This window comes from Heptranchias perlo, chromosome 8 (genome assembly GCF_035084215.1).
Source record: "Heptranchias perlo isolate sHepPer1 chromosome 8, sHepPer1.hap1, whole genome shotgun sequence".
Lineage (NCBI taxonomy): Eukaryota > Metazoa > Chordata > Chondrichthyes > Hexanchiformes > Hexanchidae > Heptranchias > Heptranchias perlo.
In genome coordinates, this window is record NC_090332.1 from 58,648,469 (window position 1) to 58,674,035 (window position 25,567).

The 25,567-nt window shown below is 44.4% G+C and overlaps 1 protein-coding gene across 2 annotated transcripts in view; it reads left to right on the forward strand.

The window, feature by feature from the left end:
• rsph3 (radial spoke head 3) overlaps positions 1-25,567 on the forward strand; it is a 70,446-nt gene that overhangs the window by 37,837 nt on the left and 7,042 nt on the right. Inside the window, exons 6-8 of one of the 2 annotated variants that reach the window (XM_067988349.1) lie at positions 9,026-9,188; positions 10,114-10,200; positions 18,244-18,342. In XM_067988349.1, coding sequence (XP_067844450.1) covers positions 9,026-9,188; positions 10,114-10,200; positions 18,244-18,302 — 309 coding nt within the window. In that variant the 3' untranslated portion in view covers positions 18,303-18,342. Of the gene's footprint in view, positions 1-9,025; positions 9,189-10,113; positions 10,201-18,243; positions 18,343-25,567 lie in introns of those variants that run through there. The other variant, XM_067988348.1, reaches the window with a different exon arrangement.

Consider the following 25,567-nt stretch of genomic DNA (forward strand, 5'->3'; position numbering starts at 1 on the left):
CCCCCCACTGAGCCATGCTCCACCTGCCCCACTTCATTCCCCAGAACTCGATCCAGCACTGTTTCCTTCCTGGTTGGGCTGGGAACACATCAGGAATTCCTTCCACCTCTTTGCCATTTACACTGTTAGTATCCCAGTCTATATTGGGATAATTGAAGCCCTTCCATTATCACTACTGTATAGTTATTGCAACTTTCTATAATTTGCCTGCAAATAGGAAGATATGGCAGGTTAATGTGTGGCTAGAGACATGGTGCAAGATGGGGAGCTTCAGATTCTTGGGCCATTCGGACCAGTTCTGGGGCAGGAGGGACCCGTAGAAGACACAGGTTGCTCCTCAACAGAGCTGGGACCAATATTCTCGTAGGGAGGTTCACTATTGCTGTGGGGGAGAGTTTAAACTAATTTGGCAGTGGGGGTGGGGTGGGCACCAGGATATAGCATTGGAAAGGAGAAACAAGGTGCATAAAGGATTGAGAGAGACAGATAGCACTAGAGTAAGAAATAGTACAGTATTAGGTGGGATCAGACTGAGAGAATATGAGAAGGTCTAAGGTTTAGAGTGCATGTGTGTAAACGCACAAAGTGTGGTAAATAAGATTGGTGAGCTGCAGGCCCAAATAGCCACATGGGAATATGATGTGGCGATAATGGAGACCTGGCTCAAAAAAGAGCAGGATTGGGTACTAAATATTCTTGGCTACAAAGTGCTCAGGAAAGATAGTATAGGAGAAAAAAAAGGAGGGGGGTTGGCAGTATTGATTGATGAGAATATTGCAGTGCTGTAGAGAGAGGATGTCCTTAAGGGGTCAAGGACAAGAATCTATTTGGTTAGAGTTAAGAAACAATAGAGGTGCCATTACACTACTGGGTGTATTCTATAGGCCACCAACTAGTGGGAAGTTTATAGAGGAGCAAATTTGCAGGGAAATTAGAGAATCATAGATTGGTTACAGCATGGAAGGAGTCCATTTGGCCCATCGAGTCCATGCCGGCTCTCCGCAAGAGCAATCCATCTGGTTCCACTCGCCCGCCCTATCCCCGTGGCCCTGAATTTTTTTATCCCCTTCAAGCACTTATCTAATTCCCTTTTGAAAGCCACGAATGAATCTTCTCCACCACCCACTCTGGCAGTGCATTCCAGATCATAACCACTCGCTGTGCTTTTTTAAAAAAAAATGTTTTTCCTCATGCCACCTTTTGGTGCCAATCACCTTAAATCTATGTCCTCTAGTTCTTGACCCTTCTGCCAATGGGAACAGTTTCTCTCTATCTACTCTGTCTAGGCCCTTCATCATTTTGAGTGTATCTATCAAATCTCCTCTCAACCTTCTCTGCTCTAAGAACAATCCCAGCTTCTCCAGTCTATCCACGCGACTGAAGTCCCTCATCCCTGGAATCTTTCTAGTAAATCTCCTCTGCACCCTCTCTAAGGCCTTCTCATCCCTCGTAAAGTGTGGTGTCCAAAACTGGACACAATACTCCAGTTGTGGCCGAACCAGTGTTTTATAAAGGTTCATCATAACCTCTGTGCTTTTGTACTCTATGCCTCTTTATAAAGCCCAGGATCCCGTATGCTTTTTTAACCACTTTCTCAACTTGCCCTGCCACCTTCAACGATTTGTGCACATAACCCCCCAGATCTCTCTGTTCCTGTACCCCTTTTAGAGTTGTGCCCTCTAGTTTATATTGCCCCTCTTCATTCTTCCTACCGAAATGTATCACTTCGCATTTTTCTGTGTTAAATTTCATCTGCCACGTGTCCACCCATGCCACCAGTCTGTCTATATCCTCTTGAAGTCTATCACTATCCTCCTCACTGTTCACTACCCTTCCAAGATTTGTGTCATCTGCAAATTTTGAAATTGTGCCCTGTACACCCAAGTCCAAGTCATTAATATATATCAAGAAAAACAATGGTCCTAGTACCGACCCCTGGGGAACACCTCTGTATACCTCCCTCCAGTCTGAAAAAACAATCGTTCACCACTACTCTGTTTCCTGTTACTTGGCCAATTTCGTATCCATGCTGCCACTACCCCTTTTATTCCGTGGGCTTCAACTTTGATGACAAGCCTATTATGCGGCACTTTATCAAATGCTTTCTAGAAGTCCATATACACCATATCAACCGCATTGCCCTCATCAACCCTCTCTGTTACCACATCCAAAAACTCAATCAAGTTAGTTACATGATTTGCCTTGAACAAATCCATGCTGGCTTTCCTTAATTAACCACACTTGTCCAAGTGACTGTTAATTTTGTCCCGGATTATCGTTTTTAAAAGTTTCCCCACTACAGAGGTTAAACTGACTGGCCTGTAGTTGCTGGGTTTATCCTTGCACCCTTTTTTGAACAAGGGTGTAACATTTGCAATTCTCCAGTCCTCTGGCACCACCACTGTATGATTGGAAGATTATGGCCAGGACCTCTGCTAATTGCACCCTTACTTCCCTTAGCAGCCTAGGATGCGTCCTATCTGGACCTGGTGACTTATCTACTTTAAATATAGTCAGCCTTTCTAGTACCTCCTCTATCAATTTTTAGCCCATCCAGTATCTCAACTACCACCTCTTACTGTGACTTTGGCAGCATCTTCCTTGGTTAAGAGAGATGCAAAGTACTCATTTAGTACCTCAACCATGCCCTTTGCCTCCATGCTTTGGTCTCCTTTTTGGTCCCATATCGGCTCCACCCCTCCTCTTACTACCCGTTTACTGTTTACATGCCTACAGAAGACTTTTGGATTCCCTTTTATGTTAGTTGCCAGTCTATTCTCATACTCTCTCTTTGCTCCTCTTATTTCCTTTTTCATTTCTCTGTACTTTCTATATTCAGCCTGATTCTCACTTGTATTACCAACCTGACATCTGTCATATGCCCCCTTTTTCTGCTTCATCTTACTCACTATCTCTTTTGTCATCCAGGGAGCTCTGGCTTTGGTTTCCCTACCTTTCCTCCTCGTGGGAATGTACCTGAACCATCTCCTCTTTAAAGGCCATTGCTCAATTACAGTTTTGCCTGCCAATCTTTGATCCCAATTTACCCGGCTAGATCTGTTCTCAACTCACTGAAATTGGCCCTCCTCCAATTAAGTATTTTTACTCTAGATTGCTTCTTGTCCTTTTCTGTAGCTAATATAAACCTTATCATACAATGATCACTGATCCCTAAGTATTCCCCCACTGACACTTGCTCCACTTGACCCACCTCACTCCTCAACCAGATCCAGTAATGCTTCCTTCCTCATTGGGCTGGAAACACGCTGATCAAGAAAGTTCTCCTGAACACACTTCAGAAATTCCTCCCCCTCTTTGCCCTTTACACTGTTACTATCCCAGTCTACATTAGGATAATTGAAGTCCCCCATCGTCACTACTCTATGGCTCTTGCACCTCTCTGTAATTTCCCTGCAAATTTGCTCCTCCATATCCTTCCCACTAGATGGCCAATAGAATACACCCAGTAGTGTAATGGCCTATTGTTTCTTAACTCTAACCAAATAAATTATGTCCTTGACCCCTCCAGGACATCCTCTCTCTCCAGCACTGCAATATTCTCATTAATCAATGCTGCCACCCCCTCCCCTTTCTTTCCCTATCTTTCCTGAGCACTTTGTATCCAGGAATATTTTGTGCACAATCCTGCCCTATTTTGAGCCAGGTTTCTGTTATCACCACATCATCATATTTCCATGTGGCTATTTGTGCCTGTAGCTCACCAACCTCATTTACCATGCTTTGTGTGTTTACAAAAATGCACTGTAAACCTATCTTAGACCTTCTTGCATTCTCTCTTCATCTGATCCCACCTAATACCATACAATTTCTTACTCTAGTGCTCTCTGTCTCTCCTAATCCTTTGTGCACCTTGTTTCTCCTTTCCAATGCTACATCCTAGTGCCCACCCCCCCTGCCAAATTAGTTTAAACCCTCCCCAACAGCACTAGTGAACCTCCCCACGAGGACATTGGTCCAAGATCTGTTGAGGTGCAACCCTCCCCCAGAACTGGTCCCAATGCCCCAGGAATCTAAAGCCCTCTCTCCTGCACCATTTCTCCATTCACACATCCATCTGCTCTATCCTCCTATTTCTATACTCATTAGCACATGGCACTGGGAGTAATCCAAAGATTACTACCTTTTTGAGGTCCTGCTTATTAATCTCTTTCCTCGCTTCCTAAAATCTGCCTGCAGGATTTCATCCCTCTTTCTACCTATATCATTTGGTACCGATATGGACCATGACTTCTGGCTGTTCATCCCCTTCAGAACGTTCTGTAACCACTGAGTGACGTCCTTGACCCTGGCACCAGCGAGGCAACATTCCATCCTGGAATCACGTCTGCGGCCGCAGAAACGCCTGTCTGTTCCTCTAACTATTGAGTCCCCTATCGCCATTCCTTTTCCGATCTTCCTCCTTCTCATTTCCCCCATCCCCACCCAACCCCCCCACCCCCCAAATACAGCTGAGCCACCCATGGTGCCATGACCTTGATTCTGGCTGTACTCCCCAGAGGAACAATCACCCTCACCAGTGAATGCAGTTAGAGAGCGAGATGCGCTCGGGGGAATCCTGCACTACCTGCCTGGTCCTCCTGGTCTGTCTGGCAATTACCCAGTCCCTCTCCGCCTCCACACTCTTAAGCTGCGGGGTGACCATCTCCTGAAACGTGCTATCCATGTAGCTCTGAGCCTCGCGGATGCACCGCAATGATGCCAGCTGCTTCTTAAGCTCCAAAACCCAGAGCTCGAGCTCCACCAGCTGATGACACTTCTTGCACATGTGGTTGTCCAGGACACGACAGGCGTCCTGGACTTCCCACGTGGCACAAGATGAGCATTCGACAGGACTGAGGTGCCCTGCCATGCTTCTAGTTATAATTATTAACTCAACTTACCAGAAATAAAGTTAAGACTTAAAAAAAAAACACTCACCAGCTACTCACCAATCAGCTCCTGCTGTTCTGCCCCTGAACTCCAGCCAATCACCTACCTGTTGTCCTGTGACATCACTCCTTGTTTTTTTTCGATTGCACGAATGCTCTAGGACCGCTCCCATTCCCACTTCCGCCGCCTCTGCTGCTCCAGGTGAGTTTTGGCCTTCGAACCTCAACCTTTATTTGCTTCCCTCTGCCGCTCCGGTTCTTCTCTAGGACCACTCCTGCTGCTCCAGCTGTACAAGACAGGTGCAAATACTGAACTGTAAGAGAATCAATAGCAAGATTTTGTTTTGAAGTGTTTGAGAATTTTAAAATAACTTTGCAGTTTAAAAGATAATTAAGAGGTAGGGTCTTAAGTCAATGTAGCTTATTATGAATTACCATTCAATTCTAATTAATTTCTGGCAAGTCTGAGCTGAACACCGTGTTGTGGCTTTGACGATACCTTGAGTGTGAATAGTTCTTGAATGTGTTGTCGCTTTCCAAATCCGTGCCAATCTTTCCTGCAATTCCACATTTGAATCCTTCCAATCAGGTTTCCGCCCTTGCCACTGAAGTGACCCTAATCAAAGTCAAAAAATGACATCCTCTGTGACTGTGGTGCACTGTCCCTCCTCATCCTTCTCAACTCCTCTGCAACCTTTGACACAGTTGAACACACCATCCTCCTCCAATGACTCTCCTCTGTTGTCCAACTCAGTAAGACTGCCCTTGCTTGGTTCCACTCTTAACCATTCAATCGTAGCCAGAGCATCTCCAGCAATGGCATCTCTTCCCACCCGCACACTATTACATCTGGAGTCCTCCAAGGATCTGTCTTGGCCCCCTCCTCTTCCTCACCTACATGCTGCCCTAGAAGACATGGGGTCAGATTCCATATGTACACTGATGACACCCAGCTCTACCTTTCCGCCACCTCTCTCAAACCCTCCACTGCCTCTGTTATCAGACTACTTGTCCAACATCCAGTCCTGGATGAGCTGCAATATTCTCCAGTTAAACATAGGGAAGACCGAAGCCATTGTCTTCAGCCCTGCCACAAACTCGTACCCTCACCACCATATCCATCCCACTCCTGGCCACAGTCTTGGGTTGAACCAGACTATTCGCAACCTCGGCGTCCTATTTGACCCTGAGCTGAGCTTCCAACCCCATATCCTCTTCTTCACTAAGATCACCTACTTCCACCTCCATAATATTGCCTGCCTCCACACCTACCTCAGCACCTCCATGCGTTTGTCACCTCCAGACTCAACTATTCCAATGCTTTCTTGGCTGTCCTCCCATCCTCTACCCACCATATACTTCAGCTCGTACAAAGCCCTGCTGCTCATATCCTATCCGGTATCAAATCCCACTCACCCATCACCCCTGTGCTTGCTGACCTACATTGGCTTCCAACCCCACAACACCTCAGATTTAAAATTCTCATCCTCATGTTTAAATCCCTTAATGGTCTCATTCCTCCCTATCTCTAACCTTCTCCAGCACTACGTCCATCCAAGAACTCTGCTTTCCTCCAAATGTATCCTCTTGTGCATCTCCCACTCCCTCTGGCAACCATGGTTTTAGCCATCTAGGCCCCACACTCTGGAATTCCTTCCATAAACCCCTCTGCCTCTCCACCACCCTGTCTTCCTTTAAGAACCTCTTTGACCAAACTTTGTCACCCCTCCTAATATCTCCTTCTTTGGCTTGGCATTAATTTTTGTCTGATTACACTTTTGTGAAGTGCCTGAGGATGCTTTTCTACTTCAAAATTACCGTATAAATGCAACTTGTTATTGTTGTCACTAGCCATGCAGTAATATGGTAAAGGACAGTAGTCACTGAAATTGATATTTGCTGCACTAGAGCAACTTTGTTACTTACCATACCTTAATTTATGTAAATATAGTCCTTACAAGAGAATATATAAACTTTGGTGAGGTCCACTAAGCCAAGGGAGAAAATCTGAAGGCTGTAACCAGTCTGTGTTTGAATAACATCATGGCTGTTTCATAGTATCATAGTATGGCACAGCATAGGAGGAGGCCATTGCACCCCTTCTAAGGCCTTGACATTCTTCCCAAAGTGTGCTTCCCAGAACTGAACACAATACCTCAGCTGAGGCCTAACCTGTGTTTTATAAAAAAAATTAGCAATTCTTCTTTGCTTTTGTATTCTGTGCCTCTATTAATAAAGCCCAGGATCTCATGTGCTTTTTTAACAGCCTTCTCAACTTGTCCTGCCGCCTTCAAAGATTTATGTATGTGCACCCCCAGGTCTCTGTTCCTGCATTCCCTTCAAATTTGTACCATTTAGCTTATATTACCTCTCCTCATTCTTCCTACCAAAGTGCAACACTTCACACTTCCCTGCGTTAGATTTCATCTGCCGTGTGGCTGCCCATTTCACCAGTCTATCCATATCCTCCTGAAGTCATCCGCAGACTTTGAAATTATACTCTCTATACCCATGATGTGGAGATGCCGGTGATGGACTGGGGTTGACAAATGTAAAGAATCTTACAACACCAGGTTATAGTCCAACAGTTTTATTTGAAAATCACAAGCTTTTGGAGATTATCTCCTTCGTCAGGTGAGTGAGTGGGATTCCTTGAACGTTTCGCATTTATAGTCAGAGAACAATACCTGGTGATTAGAGATAATCTTTCCAACTGCCCGTTGTCAAGGCAATCAAAGTGTTCAGACAGAGAGATGTTACCTACAGGACCACCGAATATACAAACAGCCAGAACAAAAGACAGACAGAGAGAGAGAGAGACCATGCAGACACTGCGACAACGGATGAACGGACACCGCGCAACAATCGCCAGACAGGAGGGTTCCCTCCCAGTCGGGGAACACTTCAGCAGTCAAGGACATTCAGCCACCGATCTTCGGGTAAGCGTTCTCCAAGGCGGCCTTCGAGACACACGACAACGAAAAATCGTCGAGCAGAAATTGATAGCCAAGTTCCGCACCCATGAGGACGGCCTTAATCGGGATCTTGGGTTCATGTCACGCTACACGTAACCCCACCAGCGAATAAAAGTTATCTGTTTTTAATACAACGCGTCATTCTCTGTCTTTCTCTTCCTTTCGGATGTTTCTCCCTCTCTCTCTCTCTGTCTTTTGGTCATGAACAGTTGACTTCGCCCTGAGACATGCCCAGGAAGGGGGATGGAATTAGTGACGAGGGTACAGAGTTTGTGGCAGGAGCCGAAGACAATGGTTTCGGTCTTCCCAATGTTTAACTGGAGGAAATTGTGGCTCATCAAGGACTAAATGTTGGACGGGCAGTCAGTTAGCCAACAGAGTGGCAATGGAGGGATTGAGAGAGGCGGTGGAGAAGTAGAGCTGAGTACAGTTAGCGTACATGTGGAACATGTGGAGGGGACCAAGGAAAGATTCCTGGGGGTCTCCAGAGGTAACGATGTAGGGGTGGGAAGAGAAGCCATTGCTGGAGATACTCTGGCTACGATTCAATAGGTAAGAATGGAACCAAGCGAGGGCAGTCCCACGCAGCTGGACAGCGAAGGAGAGGCATTGGAGGAGGATGGTGTAGTTAACTATGTCAAAGGCTGCAGAAGGACGAGCGGGGGTAATGCACCTTGGTCACAGTCACAGAGGATGTTACTTGTAACTTTGATTAGGGCCATTTCAGTGCTGTGGCAGGGGCAAAAACCTGATACATGTGCTTTATCGTCGTAGCTGCAGCTCTCCCCTTCTATGCAGCATATTCCATCTAAGGGAGTGGGTGAGGTAAGTATTCTGCTGCCAGCCTTGAACTAACAAGGCTCTAACTTGATGCTGAGAATTATGTGAAAGTGATCCTACTCTACTGGTTTTGCTTTTCTCCCTTTCAGTAAGTGAATGTTGCTCTGCGTTTCTCCAAATGGTGTGGCCAAGATCAAGGAATTATGATCTGAATCTATGCCCTCCCCTTCTGTGAGCTGCACCTTGCTACCAATGTTACTCCACTAAAGTTCTTGAAAAGGTTGTGAAACTTCAGATAAAGTACTAACATTTCTGTCACAGTTATCAGCAAGTATAGCAGTTTCACCATGTAATATTGGACCCCTATGTGGTATTTTACAGAAACGTCGCATGGCACAGCAGCAGGAAGTGCTAAAGAAGGAAAAGGACACTTCAGATAAGATTGCAGCCCGTGCATTTGCCCAAAATTATTTAGCTGATCTAATTCCCGCAGTATTCAGTACGCTTCAGGATAATGGCTACTTCTACGACCCTGTGGAGAGAGGTTTGCCTTTAATATATTTTACAGCTGCACAAATCTTTGCAATAAAATATTACTGAAATTTGTTTCTTTAATGGATGGATTTGGTTTGTGCATTAGTTTATTCCTTTGCCCATTTACTTCTATTTAAATCTGACAAACGTACAATACTAACATGAATGATACATCTCACTAGTTTGCTTTTTGGTCACTGTTTCCCAACTATTATACTATCTTACTTTCCTACCTGTGTCACCGATAAGCAGAGCAAATTCAACCATTTTGTTTGTTGAATTTTCACCTGAAAGTGGCAATTCACACTAAGGTACACAGTTCCTTAGCCAACCATCAGGTACCCCAACCAAATGGCCATTGTTCATCTATGCACTTAGAGATTGGGTTATTTGCTGAGCCCTCACCTATGTGCAGTTCCCACAAGGAATTATTATACTTTTCCTCTTTTTTTTCCTAGCCCAAGGTTGCAGGTTAATTGTAGTGCCCCCAGTGAAATCAGCTAATGCTCCATGAACCAGGGATCGAAATGGTCGTGGCTCAGTGTCACACCACTTAGTGTATTTACCCACAGCAATCGAGGAAGGCAAGAGGAAATGGGACTAAGTTCCATGGTTACTATCACTGGGTTTACTTTCTTTTCATTTGTATTTGAAAGTTGAATTACTACCAAATAATGAATAAGATTGTTGATTCATCCAACCCCTTCTCCTTGTTATGTAGATACAAAGAATGTTTTGGTCTTTTATATTCATGAGGCTGAGCCCATTTGTGAGACTAGACAGTTGTTTGTGTGCTATCGAACACAATCCTGGGGCACTGATTGACCAGATGACTGCAGTTATTGTTATATTGCAAATGAAGAGGAAATCAGCAGGGTGATAAGAAAATTAAGAGATCTGCACTTTTTTCATGGCTGGTCATTTTCCCCCATTAGATGTGGAGAAAGTATTCCTGCCTTGGCTGATGGGAGAGGTAAAGAAATCCATAGAGAAGAGAATTTTGGGAAGGACTATGTTGGACAGTAAGTAACTGACCTATCCAAACAATTCTGTTTCATTTCTGTGCATACACTCAATTATTTCACATGCGCAGGCTAAGACAAAAGTTCTATTTTCCTCTCCAGACTTTGCCTTTCCTCACCTATAGACACTGGCGGGGGGGATTATATCTCCTTCAGCTCGACAGAAACCGAGCAAAAGGCAGATAGTTGAGCATCCACCTGAGCAGGATAGACGCCTCATTTAATATAAGCCAATCAAGGTACTATTCCTCAGATAGGACCCTGTAGCAATTTTAACAGCCTACTGGCTGGAGCTGGAGATCTCCTCCTGGGTCCCACCAGGAAAATCTGAGCCTCTGCTACCCTGGGCACCCGCTTCCCACCTGAGAGTCCCTGCCAATCTCCCTCACTTCCCTACCCACCCCCTGGCTGCCCAATCTTCACCAGCCAACCAGGTACCTCTTTATGCCCATTTCAGGCAGGCAACTGGCCAGTGGGATGATAATGAGGCCTGCTTGTTAAAGTCTGACAAGCCTGCTATGGAGATTCCCAGGCTACTTTATTTTCCACCCATGAGTTAAATCTATGCTTGACTCTTTCTGGCTATGGCTTCCTGTCACAATTTTGGTACCTTAATGGCCATTTTCATCTGACAGCCCAGAAAATTAGTGTCAGCAACCTATTTGATTGGAGGGTATTGCAGCTGAGCCCCGTCCTATCCTTGCCTGATATCCACTGGGTAGTGACCGGGAGTGGAAGCTCCTGGCTGACTTTGTTCCCCAGCTGGTGCAGAGCACTAACGCTAATTGTAACACGCTTTGACTGAGATCAACTAACTTAGCACAGATTGGGAATCCCTTCTGGGATCAACTGATCTGTGTGGCCTGATGCTACACCACGCAGTGCCTTTGCCCACTTGGTTATTGGTGAACTCAGCAAAACATTTTCATACAAATCTTTTTCAACTCTTAATCTCCGTTTAATTATCAAGTATTCCTTGCATTTATAAAATAGATCCTGAGTATGATACGTTTCTACCGTAGAGTCTCTGCAATCAGATGATATATTTGTGATGCATTAATTTTGTCTGTATGCAATGTGTAACTTCATACCTGCATGCATCTGACATGACGTTTTGTAATCTGCACCATTAATTTTAGATATAAAACAGGACACTGACACAAACTTCATCCAATAGTGAAATAATTTGGTCAAATTATACCTAGGATGAGGAATTTTAAAATATCTAAAGGAAAACTTGCTCAAAAGTAATCTACATTTTATACATATATTCTGAAATAATTATGTACATTAATGATTAAAGGTCTGATCTGCTATTTCAGAACATTTATATTGTATCTATATTTTTCACAGTATATTGTATTTCTTTACTTTCCAGTATAAAAAAATCTTATCTTCAGTATCTTTAAGAAAAATCAAAAAGTACTAATTTTTTTTTGCCTATTTCTACTTTTTGGATTTTATTTTTGAATCTTATTTTTACCCAGTGAGTGCTGATAACCCCACCGAGGGAAATTGTTTGAGAGGAGGGAATGATAATGTTGCCCAGCAATGGGAGGAGTTAATACAAATAGTTGAAGCTCCCTGAGTTAGTGGCCGGATCTACTGAAGTTAATTTAGTCACCTACACTTGCTGCTCCAACCAGCATTGGCTATCGTCGTGAAGGAATCATTGGGCACTGGTGGAATTCTTATGTGCAACAAAACCTGCAAATTATGGACACCTTAGCGACTGGCATCAGCTGTCATTTTTTTCTGCAGGTGTCCTTATTTTCAAAATGGTCATTGTATCTATTGTAAAAATTTTCAGTTGAATAGGGAGTTCTTCACCTAGAATCCGTAGCAGCAGAGAAACTGCTCTATCCCTGGGATAGAACTGTGCAAGCATTAAACCCCAGTGATAGAGCGGTTTCTCTGCCACTATGCACAAAAGAGCTCCCCATTCCACAAAAGACGTTTCTTTCACAAAACCCGCCGTTGCCTCGCGCTGACCGGCATACACTGACCTCATGAGAATTTGGTGGTACAAAGGAAACAATCTGCAAGGGGAAGCGCCAGTGATCATGACTCGTGAAAGTTCCAGATACAGCAGCTTTTTAACAGGCTATGTCTCGTGTTTTAAGTTGTAAAAGGGCTTGGTGCATTGAAGGCTGTCCGTTTTGTTCGTAATTTGAGTGTGGTTTGAGTGCCGCTTATATATTTTTCCATGTAAATTATTTGGGTCTCTAAGTGTCCGTTTTTTGGGAGAATCTGTTTGTACAGTTTTACTGAAAAACAAACAAACATAATATCTATATTTAAAATGGGCGACATATTTGACCTAAGTAGCTACAGGCCCTAGCCTAACATCAGTTACAGATAAAATAATAGAATCTACTCGAAGAGCAAGCTGGACGAGTACCTCTATGGCAATAGCATGGATTTTGAGGGGAAGGATCTTGCCTTATGAGCCTCCTTAACCTCTTTGAAAATGTTACCGATAAAATGGATAATGGAACTCCCTATGATATTGTTTATTTGGACATTAAAGTTTTTTTTTACAAAAGTCCAAATGGAGTACTTAGAGTTAAAGTAGAAGCCTTAGGAATTTAGGATAGAACATAGAATTGTACAGCTCAGAAGGAGGCCATTAGGCTCATTGTGCCTGTGCCGGCTCTTTGAAAGAGCTATCCAAGTCCCCTGCTCTTTCCCCATAGCTCTGCAATTTTTTTCTTTTCAAGTATATATCTAATTCCCTTTTGAAAGCTACTATTGAATCTGCTTCCACCACCCTTTCAGGCAGTGCATTCCAGATCATTAATGATTCGCTGTGTAAAAAAAATTCTCCTCATCTCCCCTCTGGTTCTTTTGCCAGTTAACTTATCTGTGTGTCCTCTGGTTGCTGACCCAACTGCCAGTGGAAACAGTTCCTCCTTATTTACTCTATCAAAACCTTTCATAATTTTAAACATCTCTATTAAATCTCCCCTTAACCGTCTCTGCTCTAAGGAGAACAACCCCAGTTTCTCCAGTCTCTCCACATAACTGAGGTCCCTCATCCCTGGTACCATTCTAATAAATCTCTTTTGCACCCTTTCCAAGGCCTTGACATCCTTCCTAAAGTGTGGTGCCCAGAATTGAACACAATACTCCAGCTGAGGCCTAACCAGTGATTTATAAAGGTTTAGCATAACTACCATACTTTATGCCTCTATTTATAAAGCCCAGGATCCCATATGCTTTACTAACAGCTTTATCAACTTGTCCTGCCACCTTCAAAGATTTGTGTATGTGAACCCCCCAGGTCTCTGTTCCTGCACCCCACTTTAAAATTGTAACTTTTAGTTTATAAACATGGGACTGTATAAGAAGTTGGTTAATAAACCTGAATAAAAGGTATAATGTAAAACTGTGGGTGGTGTTGAGAGAGATCAAGGAGGTTTTTCAGGCAAGATCTTCCCCATTTAATTCACATTGACTGTTTGTTACTTATTAAGCTATTGCTATAGAGGTACTCCTCCAGCCTGCTCCTTCGGGTAGATTCCATTAGTTTATCTGTTACTGGTCAATGCGTGGACCCCTATTGTTTCTAATCTACATTAATGATCTGGCTATCAAAACCCAAAGCTTGTCAAAGTTATCCATGACACAAAATAGAGAGAGCACTATAAACAGAGGATTATAGCAAAAGGACTTCAGATCAACTATGCAATTGGCCAGACAAAAGGCAAATAAAATCTAACACTAATTAATGTAAAGTATTTTACACTGGTTGAAAAAATGCACTTCATATGTATAAAATGAGTAGGTGTAGATGTGACTTTTCAGAAGGAGTCTTAGAAAAGGACTTGGGAATAGTAATAAACTTCTCCAACTCATGTGGCAGAGCAATTTTTTTTAAAAAAGCTAATAGTGTTGGGATGTAAGGGTAAATATTCCAATTGCACACTTCCAGTACGGAGCTCCAACTAGTGGGAGCATACATCAGGAAACTGCGCGCACGAAGTCTGTGATTATCCATGCATTTTGTGCTGGGACCATGCAATCGGAAAATGTATCCAAAGTAGCCAGAAGAGTACAGTACAAATCTGTAAAAGTTATGCTTCAGCTAAGCTCAGCAATGTATTAGCTGGGTGCACTTGGGGTATTGTTAAATTCGAGTCATTATGCCACAAAAGACAGATATGGTAGAGAAAGGCAACAAGACTGATCCCATGTGTAAAACGGATGAGCTGTGAGGTAAGGTTAAAGGAGCACAAATTCTACAGTTTAGACAGAAGGGAGTTAAAGGGGAACCTCATTGAGGGATATAAAATATTAAATGGTATAGTTAAGGTAAACCCAGAATATTACTTCAAAACAGGAGCAGAGAACATGAATTCAAGTGAGTTAGAAGTAATTTAAAACCAATATTAGGAAAATTTATTTATGCAGAGAATCATGTGCTAGACAAGCAACAAAAAAAAGTTAGGCATTCAAATGCAGAATTTATTTATTTGATTAGTTCATGGGATGTGGGCGTTGCTGGCAAGGCCGGCATTTATTGCCCATCCCTAATTGCCCTTGAGAAGGTGGTGGTGAGCCGCCGCCTTGAACCGCTGCAGTCCGTGTGGTGAAGGTTCTCCCACAGTGCTGTTAGGAAGGGAGTTCCAGGATTTTGACCCAGCGACGATGAAGGAACGGCGATATATTTCCATGTCGGGATGGTGTGTGACTTGGAGGGGAACGTGCAGGTGGTGTTGTTCCCATGTGCCTGCTGCTCTTGTCCTTCTAGGTGGCGAGTTGCTGCAGTGCATCCTGTGGATGGTACACACTGCAGCCACTGTGCGCCGGTGGTGAAGGGAGTGAATGTTTAGGGTGGTGGATGGGGTGCCAATCAAGTGGGCTGATTTGTCCTGGATGGTGTCTAGCTTTGTGAGTGTTGATGGAGCTGCACTCATCCAGGCAAGTGGAGAGTATTCCATCACACTCCTGACTCCTGACTTGTAGATGATGGAAAGGCTTTGGGGAGTCAGGAGGTGAGTCACTCACCGCAGAATACCCAGCCTCTGACCTGCTCTTGTAGCCACAGTATTTATATGGCTGGTCCAGTTAAGTTTCTGGTCAATGGTGACCCCCAGGATGTTGATGGTGGGGGATTCGGCAATGGTAATGCCGTTGAATGTCAAGAGGAGGTGGTTAGACTCTCTCTTGTTGGAGATGGTCATTGCCTGGCACTTATCTGGCGCGAATGTTACTTGTCACTTATCAGCCAAAGCCTGGATGTTGTCCAGGTCTTGCTGCATGCGGGCTCGGACTGCTTCATTATTTGAGGGGTTGCGTATGGAACTGAACACTGTGCAATCATCAGCGAACATCCCCATTTCTGACCTTATGATGGAGGGAAGGTCATTGATGAAGTAACTGAAGATGGTTGGGCCTAGGACACTGCCCTGAGGAACTCCTGCAGCAATGCCCTGGGGCTGAGATGATTGGCCTCCAACAACCTCTACCATCTTCCTTTGTGCTAGGTATGACTCCAGCCACTGGAGAGTTTTCCCCCTGATTCCCATTGACTTCAATTTTACTAGGGCTCCTTGGTGCCACACTCAGTCAAATGCTGCTTTGATGTCAAGGGCAGTCACTCTCACCTCATCCCTGGAATTCAGCTATTTTCTCCATGTTTGGACCAAGGCTGTAATGAGGTCTGGAGCCGAGTGGTCCTGGCGGAACCCAAACTGAGCATCGGTGAGCAGGTTATTGGTGAGTAAGTGCCGCTTGATAGCACTGTCGACGACATCTTCCATCACTTTGCTGATGATTGAGAGTAGACTGATGGGGCGGTAATTGGCCGGATTGGATTTGTCCTGCTTTTTGTGGACAGGACATACCTGAGCAATTTTCCACATTGTCGGGTAGATGCCAGTGTTGTAGCTGTACTGGAACAGCTTGGCTAGAGGCGTGGCTAGTTCTGGAGCACAAGTCTTCAGCATTACAGCTGGGATGTTGTCGGGGCCCATAGCCTTTGCTGTATCCAGTGCACTCGGCCGTTTCTTGATATCACGTGGAGTGAATTGAATTGGCTGAAGACTGGCTTCTGTGATGGTGGGGATATCGGGAGGAGGCCGAGATGGATCATCCACTCGGCACTTCTGGCTGAAGATGGTTGCAAACGCTTCAACCTTGTCTTTTGCACTTACGTGCTGGACTCCGCCATCATTGAGGATGAGGATGTTTACAGAGCCTCCTCCTCCCATTAGTTGTTTAATTGTCCACCACCATTCACGACTGGATGTGGCAGGACTGCAGAGCTTTGATCTGATCCGTTGGTTGTGGAATCGCTTAGCTGTGTCTATAGCATGTTGCTTCCGCTGTTTAGCAGGCATGTCGTCCTGAGTTGTAGCTTCACCAGGTTGGCACCTCATTTTTAGGTACGCCTGGTGCTGCTCCTGGCGTGCTCTTCTACACTCCTCATTGAACCAGGATTGATCCCCTGGCTCGTTGGTAAAGGTAGAGTGAGGACTATGCCAGGCCATGAGGTTACAGATTGTGCTGGAATACAATTCTGCTGCTGCTGATGGCCCACAGCACCTCATGGATGCCCAGTTTTGAGCTGCTAGATCTGTTCTGAATCTATCCCATTTAGCACGGTGGTAGTGCCACACAACACGTTGGATGGTGTCCTCAGTGCGAAGACGTGACTTTGTCCCCACGAGGACTGTGTAGTGGTCACTCCTACCAATACTGTCATGGACAGATGCATTTGTGACAGGTAGATTGGTGAGGACAAGGTCTAGTAAGTTTTTTCCTCGTGTTGGTTCGCTCACCGCCTGCCGCAGGCCCAGTCTGGCAGCTATGTCCTTCAGGGCTCAGTCAGTAGCAGTGCTACCAAGCCACTCTCGGTGATGGACATTGAAGTCCCCCACCCAGGGTACATTCTGTGTCCTTGCTACCCTCAGTGCTTCCTCCAAGTGGTGCTCAACATGGAGGAGGACTGATTCGGTAGGTGGTAATCAGCAGGAGGTTTCCTTGCCCATGTTTGACCTGATGCTATGAGATTTCATGGGGTCCAGAGTCAATGTTGAGGACTCCCAGGGCCACTCACTTCTGACTGTATATCACTGTACCGCCTACTCTGGTGGGTCTGTCCTGCCGGTGGGACAGGACCGGTGATAGACGAGTCTGGAACGTTGGCTGACAGCTATGATTCTGTGAGTATGGCTATGTCAGGCTGTTGCTTGACTAGTCTGTGGGACAACTCTCCCAATTTTGGCGCAAGTCCCCAGATGTCAGTGAGGAGGACTTTGCAGGGTCGAGCTTTGTCGTGTCCGGTGCCTAGTGGTCTGATGCCGGGTGGTCCATCCGGTTTTATTCTTATGACTTTTTTTAAGCAAGATTTTACAACTGAGTGGCTTGCTAGGCCATTTCAGAGGGCAATTAAGAATCAACCACATTGCTGTGGGTCTGGAATCATATATAGGCCAGACCGGGTAAGGACGGCAGGTTTCCTTCCCTAAAGGACATTAGTGAACCAGATGGGTTTTTACGACAATCCGGTAGTTTCATGGCCACCATTACTGATACTAGTATTTTAATTCCAGATTTTATTAATTTAATTTTTAATTAATTGAATTTAAATTCCCCAGCTGCCGTGGCGGGATTTGAACTCATGATTCCAGATTATTAGTCCCGGCCTCTGGATTACTAGTCCACTAACATAACCACTATGCTATAGTGGGAGATTTAGGGTACTAGATGGATGTGCTTCCAGGGACTTGAGCCTTTTTGTATCCTTGATTTTTTTTTTAAAAAACGTGATATTTATGTTCTTAATCAAGTTCTACAAATAAAGTCATTGATCGATTCATATGTCTTTTTTAATTGAAGGGCGGAAACCCACCACAGGGCTTTATAACAATGCATTTTTTAAAAAGTGTATGTTAGCTGACGTAGCCTGTATCCAGTATTCAAAAAAGAAACCAGCCTGAAGCAATCATAACAAAAACAGGTCTTTCATGAAAAAACATATGTGGGTACTGTGTAACTTCTAATTACAAATGCGTGTGTTTGTTCCTTGTTTTGCAGTAATACTTCGTGATGTGGCTAATAGCAGAAACCGGGCTTTCACACAGATGGAATCTTAGACATTAACAATGGGGCGATGGGACGAGACAAATATTCGGGTAAAGAAGGAATGCCAGAAATTTGTAACCTGCTGTTCGCTAACCAGTTCTGCTTTGCTTAATAAACGATCAATCTGTGATGAAAATATCAGTGCATCACTTTAATGTTTGGTATTTGTTTCATATCCCATATTCTGCTTTCTTCTCCACTGACTGGGCAAGTATTTTAGTTTAATCCTTGAAACTTCAGACAACAAGAGCAGGTTTCTTATTTAGGAAATTGACTTTGGAGATGGAAGATTCATAGAATTGTCTTTCACTAATCAGTCCAACTTTCAAAAGTATAGTATGTTAAAATATCCTCCTAGAGACAAAGTATTAGTATCGCGATGTTTGTTTTTATGAATGTAAAACAAATGTAGCAAAAATGGATGTCTGCCAAGCGTCAGCAGATTTTTTTTGTAATGTGTAGTGCCACTAGATGTCATCCTTGTTTAATTTCTTCAGATATGTATCAGCGGATACATATTAAAAACAATGAAGGGACTAAAATCTGATAATTTGTAGTTGAAGTGAGGAAATAGTAAAGCACTTCTATGTAAATTAGAAACTGAATATTTTTCTGAGACTTGTTATGTTTATACAATCGGTGTGGGGGCTAGTCTTCGGTGTGTGTTTCTTAAACTAAAAGAACAATAATTTCATTTTAATCGTTTATGTTCAGTGAGCCTGTCTCCAAACATGATTGTTCAGCATTATCTTTAAAAGTCTAATAGAGGGCATGGCCAGTCTGCATACTTGATTCACAGGTGAGTCAGCTTCAAAACTCACTTAGAGTCATAGAATGATTATAGCATGGATGGAGGCCATTCGGCCCATCGAGTCCATGCCAGCGCTCTGCAAGAGCAATCCAGCTAGTCCCACTCCCCTGCCCTTTCCCCGTGGCCATGCAATTTTTTTTTCCTTCATATACTTGTCCAATTCCCTTTTTGAAAGCCACCAACCCCTCAGGCAGTGCATTCCAGATCTTAACCACTTGCTGTGTAAAAAAAAAGGTTTTATCTACTCTGTCTAGACCTTCATGATTGTGAATACCTCTATCAAATCTCCTCTCAACCTTCTCTGCTCTAAGGAGAACAATCCCAGTATCTCCAGTATATCCACGTATCTGAAGTCCCTCATCCCTGGAACCATTCCAGTAAATCTCTACTGCACCCTCCCTAAGGCCTTCACATCCTTCCGAAAGTGCAGTGCCCAGAAATGGACACAATACTCCAGTTGTAGCCGAACCAGTGTTTTATAAAGGTTCGTCATAATTTCCTTGCTTTTGTACTCTATGCCTCTTTGTAAAGCCCAGGATCCCGTATACTTTTTTAACCACTTTCTCAACCTAACCTGCCCTGCCACCTTCAAAGATTGGTGCACGTATACCCCCAGATCGCTCTCTTCCTGCACCCCTTTTAGAATTGTACCCTTTAGTTTATATTGCCTCTCCTAGTTAAATTTCACCAGCCTCTTGAAGTTTATCGCTATCCTCCTCACTGTTACGAACATACAAATTAAGAGTAGGAGTAGGCTACTCGGCCCCTCGAGCCTGCTCTGCCATTTTATAAGATCATAGCTGATCTGATTGTGACCTCAACCCTACTTTCCCATCTACCTACTATAACCTTCGACTGCCTTGTTAATCAGGAATCTATCGAACTCAGCCTTAAAAATATTCAATGACCCTTCCTCAACCGTTCTCTGGGGAAGGGAGTTCCACAGACTCACGACCCTCAGAGAGAAAAAATTTCTCCTCATCTCCGTCTTAAATGGGAGACCCCTTATTTTTAAACTGTGTCCCCTAGTTCTAGTCTCTCCCACAAGGGGAAACATCTCCTCAGCATCTACCCCTTCTATTCCCCTCAGGATCTTATGTTTTAGTAAGATCACCTCTCATTCTTCTAAACTCCAGTGTATACAGGCCCAACTTTTCCAACCTTACCTCCATAAGATAACCCCCTCATCCCAGGAATCAGTTGAGTGAATCTTCTCTGAACCGCCTCCAAGCAATTATGTTTATTTCCTAAATAAGGAGACCAAAACTGCACACAGTATTCTAGATGTGGTCTCACCAATGTCCTGTACAACTGCAGCAAAACATCTCTACTTTTATATTCCATTCCTCTTGCAATAAATGATAACATTCCATTTGCCTTCCTAATCACTTGCTGTACCTGCATACTAACTTTTTGTGATTCATGTACTAGGACACTTAGATCCCTCTGTACCTCAGAGTTCTGCAATCTCACTCCATTTAAATAATATACTGCTTTTCTATTCTTCCTGCCAAAGTGGACAAGTTCACATTTTCCCACATTATACTCCATCTGCCAATTTTTTGCCTATTCACTTAACCTATCTATATCCCTTTGCAAACTCCTTATGTCCTCTTCACAATTTACTTTCCTACCTACCTTTGTGTCATCAGCAAATTTAGCAACCATACATTCGGTCCCTTCATCCAAGGCAGGCAGTGACTGGTGGGGTACCACAGGGATCACTGCTTGGGCCCCAGCTATTCACAATATATATCAATGATTTGGATGAGGGAACTAAATGTAACATTTCCAAGTTTACAGATGACATAAAGCTGGGGTGGAATGTGAGCTGTGAGGAGGATGCAAAGAGGCTCCAATATGATTTAGACAAGTTGGGTTAGTGGGCAAGAACATGGCAGATGCAGTATAACGTGGATAAATGTGAGGTTATCCACTTTGGTTGTAAAAATAGAAAGGCAGATTATTATCTGAATGGTGATAGATTGGGAAAAGGGGAGATGCAACGAGTCCTGGGTGTCCTTGTACACCAGTCGCTGAAAGCAAACATTCAGGTGCAGCAAGCAGTTAGGAAGGCGAATGGTATGTTGGCTTTCATTGCAAGAGGATTTGAGTACAGGAGCAGGGATGTCTTACTGCAGTTATACAGGGCCTTGGTGAGACCACATCTGGAGTATTGTGTGCAGTTTTGATCTCCTTATCTGAGGAAGGATGTCATTGCCATGAAGGGAGTGCAACAAAGGTTTACCAGACTGATTCCTGGGATGGCAGGACTGACTTATGAGGAGAGATTGGGTCGACTAGGCCTATATTCACTAGAGTTTAGAAGAATGAGAGGTGATCTCATCCGAAACATAAAATTCTAACAGGACTAAACAGACTAGATGCAGGGAGGATGTTCCCGATGGCTGGGGAGTCCAGAACCAGGGGTCACAGTCTCAGGATACAGGGTATGCCATTTTTTTTTATTTGTTCATGGGATGTGGGCATCGCTGGCGAGGCCAGCATTTATTGCCCATCCCTAGTTGCCCTTGAGAAGGTGGTGGTGAGCCGCCTTCTTGAACCGCTGCAGTCCATGTAGTGAAGGTTCTCCCACAGTGCTGTTAGGAAGGGAGTTCCAGGATTTTGACCCAGCGACGATGAAGGAACGGCGATATATTTCCAAATCGGGATGGTGTGTGACTTGGAGGGGAACGTGCAGGTAGTGTTGTTCCCATGTGCCTGCTGCTCTTGTCCTTTAGAACCAAGATGAGGAGAAATTTCTTCACTGAGGGTGGTGAACCTGTGGAATTCTCTACCACAGAAAGCAGTGGAGGCCAAGTCATTAGATGTATTCAAGAAAGAGATAGATATATTTCTTAATGCTAAAGGGATCAAGGGATATGGGGAAAAATGTGGGAACAGGGTACTGAGTTAGACGATCAGCCATGATCATTTTGAATGGCGAAGCAGGCCCGAAGGGCCGAATGGCCTACTCTTGCTCCTATTTTCTATATTTCTACGTCATTGATATAGATTGTAAATAGTTGAGGCCCAAGCACTGATCCCTGTGACCCTCCACTCGTTATGTCTTGCCAACCTGAAAATGACCCATTTACCAATCCTTTATCCATGCTAATATATTGCCCCCTACACCATGAGCTCTTATTTTGTGTAATAGCCTTTGATGTGGCACCTTGTCAAAAGCCTTCTGGAAATCCAAGTACACCACATCCACAGGATCCCCTTTATCCACATTGCTTGTTACTTCCTCAAAGAGCTCTAATAAATTAGTCAACTAATTATAGTTTACTACACTTCCAAGTTTTGTGTCATCTGCAAATTTTGAAATTGTGCCCTGTACACCCAAGTCCAAGTCATTAATATATATCAAGAAAAGCAGTGGTCCTAGTACTGACCCCTGGGGAACACCAATGTACACCTCCCTCCAGTCTGAAAAACAACCGTTCACCACTACTCTCTGTTTTCTGTCACTTAGCCAATTTCGTATCCGTGCTGCCACTGCCCCTTTTATTCCACGGGCTTCAACTTTGATGACAAGTCTATTATGCGGCACTTCATCAAACACCTTTTGGACATCCATAGACACCACATCAACCTCGTTGCCCTCTCTGTTACCTCATCAAAGAACTCTATCAAGATTTGCCTTTAACAAATCCGTGCTGGCTTTGCTTAATTAATCTACACTTGTCTGAGTGACTATTAACTTTGTCCTGGATTATTGTTTCTAAAAGTTTCCCCACCACCCAAGTTAAACTGACTAGCCTGTAGTTGCTGGGTTTATCTGAACAAAGGACATTTGCAATTCTCCAATCCTCTGGCACCACCCCCGCACCTATGGATGATTGGAAGATTATGGCCATCACTTCTGTAATTTCCACCCTTACTTCCCTCAACAACCTAGGATGCATCCCATCTGGACTGGGTGAATTATCTACTTTAAGTGCAACTAGCCTTTCTAGTGCCACCTCTTTATCAATTTTTAGCCCATCCAGTATCTCAACTACCTCCTCTTTTACTATGACATTGGCAGCATCTCCTTCCTTGGTAAAGACAGATGCAAAGTACTTATTTAGTACCTCAGCCATGCCCTCTGCCTCCATGCGTAGATCTCCTTTTTGGTCCCTAATTGGTCCCACCCCTCCTGTTACTACCCATTTACTGTTTATATGCCTATAGAAGACTTTGGGATTCCCTTTTTATGTTCGCTGCCAGTCTATTTTCATAGTCTCTCCTTGCCCCTCTTATTTCCTTTTTCACTTCCCCTCTGAACTTTCTATATTCAGCCTGGTTCTCATTTGTATTATCAACCTGACATCTGTCATACGCCCCTTACTTCTGCTTCATCTTACTCTGTATCTCTTTCGTCATCCAGGGAGCTCTGGCTTTAGTTGCTCTACCTTCCCCCTTGTGGGAATGTACCTAGACTGTACCTGAAACTTTAAAGGCCACCCATTGTTCAATTACAGTTTTGCCTGTCAATCTTTGTGTCCAATTTACCTGGGCCAGATCCGTTCTCATCCTATGGAAATTGGCCCTCCTTCAATTGAGTATTTTTACTCTAGATTGCTCCTTGTCCTTTTCTACAGCTAATCTAAGCCTTATGATACTATGATCTCCCCACTGACACTTACTCCACTCGGCCCACCTCATTCCCCAGATCCAGATCCAACAATGCCTCCTTCCTCGTTGAGCCAGAAACATACTGGTCAAGAAAGTTCTCCTGAACACACTTAAAATTCCTCCCCCTCTTTGCGCTTTACACTATTACTATCCCAGTCTGTATTAGGATAGTTGAAGTGCCCCATTATCAATACTCTATGGCTCTTGCACCTCTCTAATTTCCCTGCAAATTTGCTCCTCTATATCCTTCCCACCAGTTGGTGGCCCCAGTAGTGTAATGGCACTTCTATTGTTTCTTAACTCTAACCAAATAGATTCTGTCCTTGACCCCTCCAGGGCATCCTCTCTCTCCAGCACTGCAATATTCTGCTTAATCAATACTGCCACCCCCCTCCCCTTCTTTCCTTCCCTGTCTTTCCTGAATACCTTGTATCCAAGAATATTTAGTACCCAATCCTGCCCTTTTTTGAGCCAGGTCTCCGTTATCACCATGACATCATATTCCCATGTGGCTAATTGCGCCTGCAGCTCACCAACCTTTTTACTACGCTTTGTGCGTTTACACACGTGCACGGTAAACCTATCTTAGACCTCCTTGCATTCTCTCTTAGTCTGATTCACACCTAATACTGTACTATTTCGTACTCTAGTGCTATCTGTCTCTCCCAATCCTTTGTGTACCTTGTTTCTCCTTTCCAATGCTACATCCTGGTGCTCATTCCCCTGCCAATTTAGTTTAACCACTGCCCCCCCCCCACAGCACTAGTGAACCTCCCTGTGAGGACATTGTCCCAGCTCTGTTGAGGTGCAACCTGTCTGGCCTGTACAGGTCCCACCTCCCCCAGAACTGATCCCAATGCCCCAGGAATCTAAAGCCTCCCCTCCTGCACCATCTCTCCAGTCACACATTCATCTCCTCTATCCTCCTATTTCTATACTCGCTAGCACGTGGCACCGTAAGTAATCCAGTGATTACTACCTTTTTGAGGTCCTGCCTATTAATCTCTTTCCTCGCTCCCTAAAATCTGCCTGCAGGACCTCATCCCTCTTTCTACCTATGTCGTTGGTACCAATATAGACCACGACCTCTGGCTGTTCACCCTCTTTCCCCCCCCCTCCCCCCAAGAATGTTCTGCAGCCACTCTGACATCCTTGACCCCGGCGCCAGGGAGGCAACATACCATCCTGGGAACGTGTCTGCGGCCGCAGAAACGCCTGTCTGTTCCCCTAACTATTGAATCCCCTATCGTTATTGCTCTCCTGACCTTTCTCCTCCCGCCCCGCCCTGAACAGCTGAGCCACACATGGTACTGTGGGCTTGTCTCTGACTGCCCTCCCCAGAGGAACCCTCTCCCTTACCAATATTCAGAACTGAATACTGGTTAGAGAGTGAGTGCACTCAGGGGACTCCTGCACTACCTGCCTGGTCCTCCTTGTCTTTCTGGCGGTCACCCAGTCCCTCTCTGACTGCACTCTCTTAAACTGTAGGGTCACCACCTCCTGAAATGTGCTATCCACGTAGCTCTCAGTCTCGCAGATATACCGTAGTGATGCCAGCTGCTGCTCAAGCTCTGAAACCCGGAGCTCGAGCTCCTCCAGCTGATGACACTTCCTGCACATGTGTTCATCCAGGACACGGGAAGTGTTCTGGAGATCCCACATGACACAGGATGTGCACTTCACGGGACTGCCATGCCTCGATTCATTATATTGTTAACTAAACTTAACAGAAATAAACTAAAGACTTGAAAAAAAAACACTCACCAGCTACTCACCAATCCGTTCCTTCCCTTGTGCTGACGTCAACCTGGTTTTATTTAGTTTTTAAAAGTTTTTTTTCAA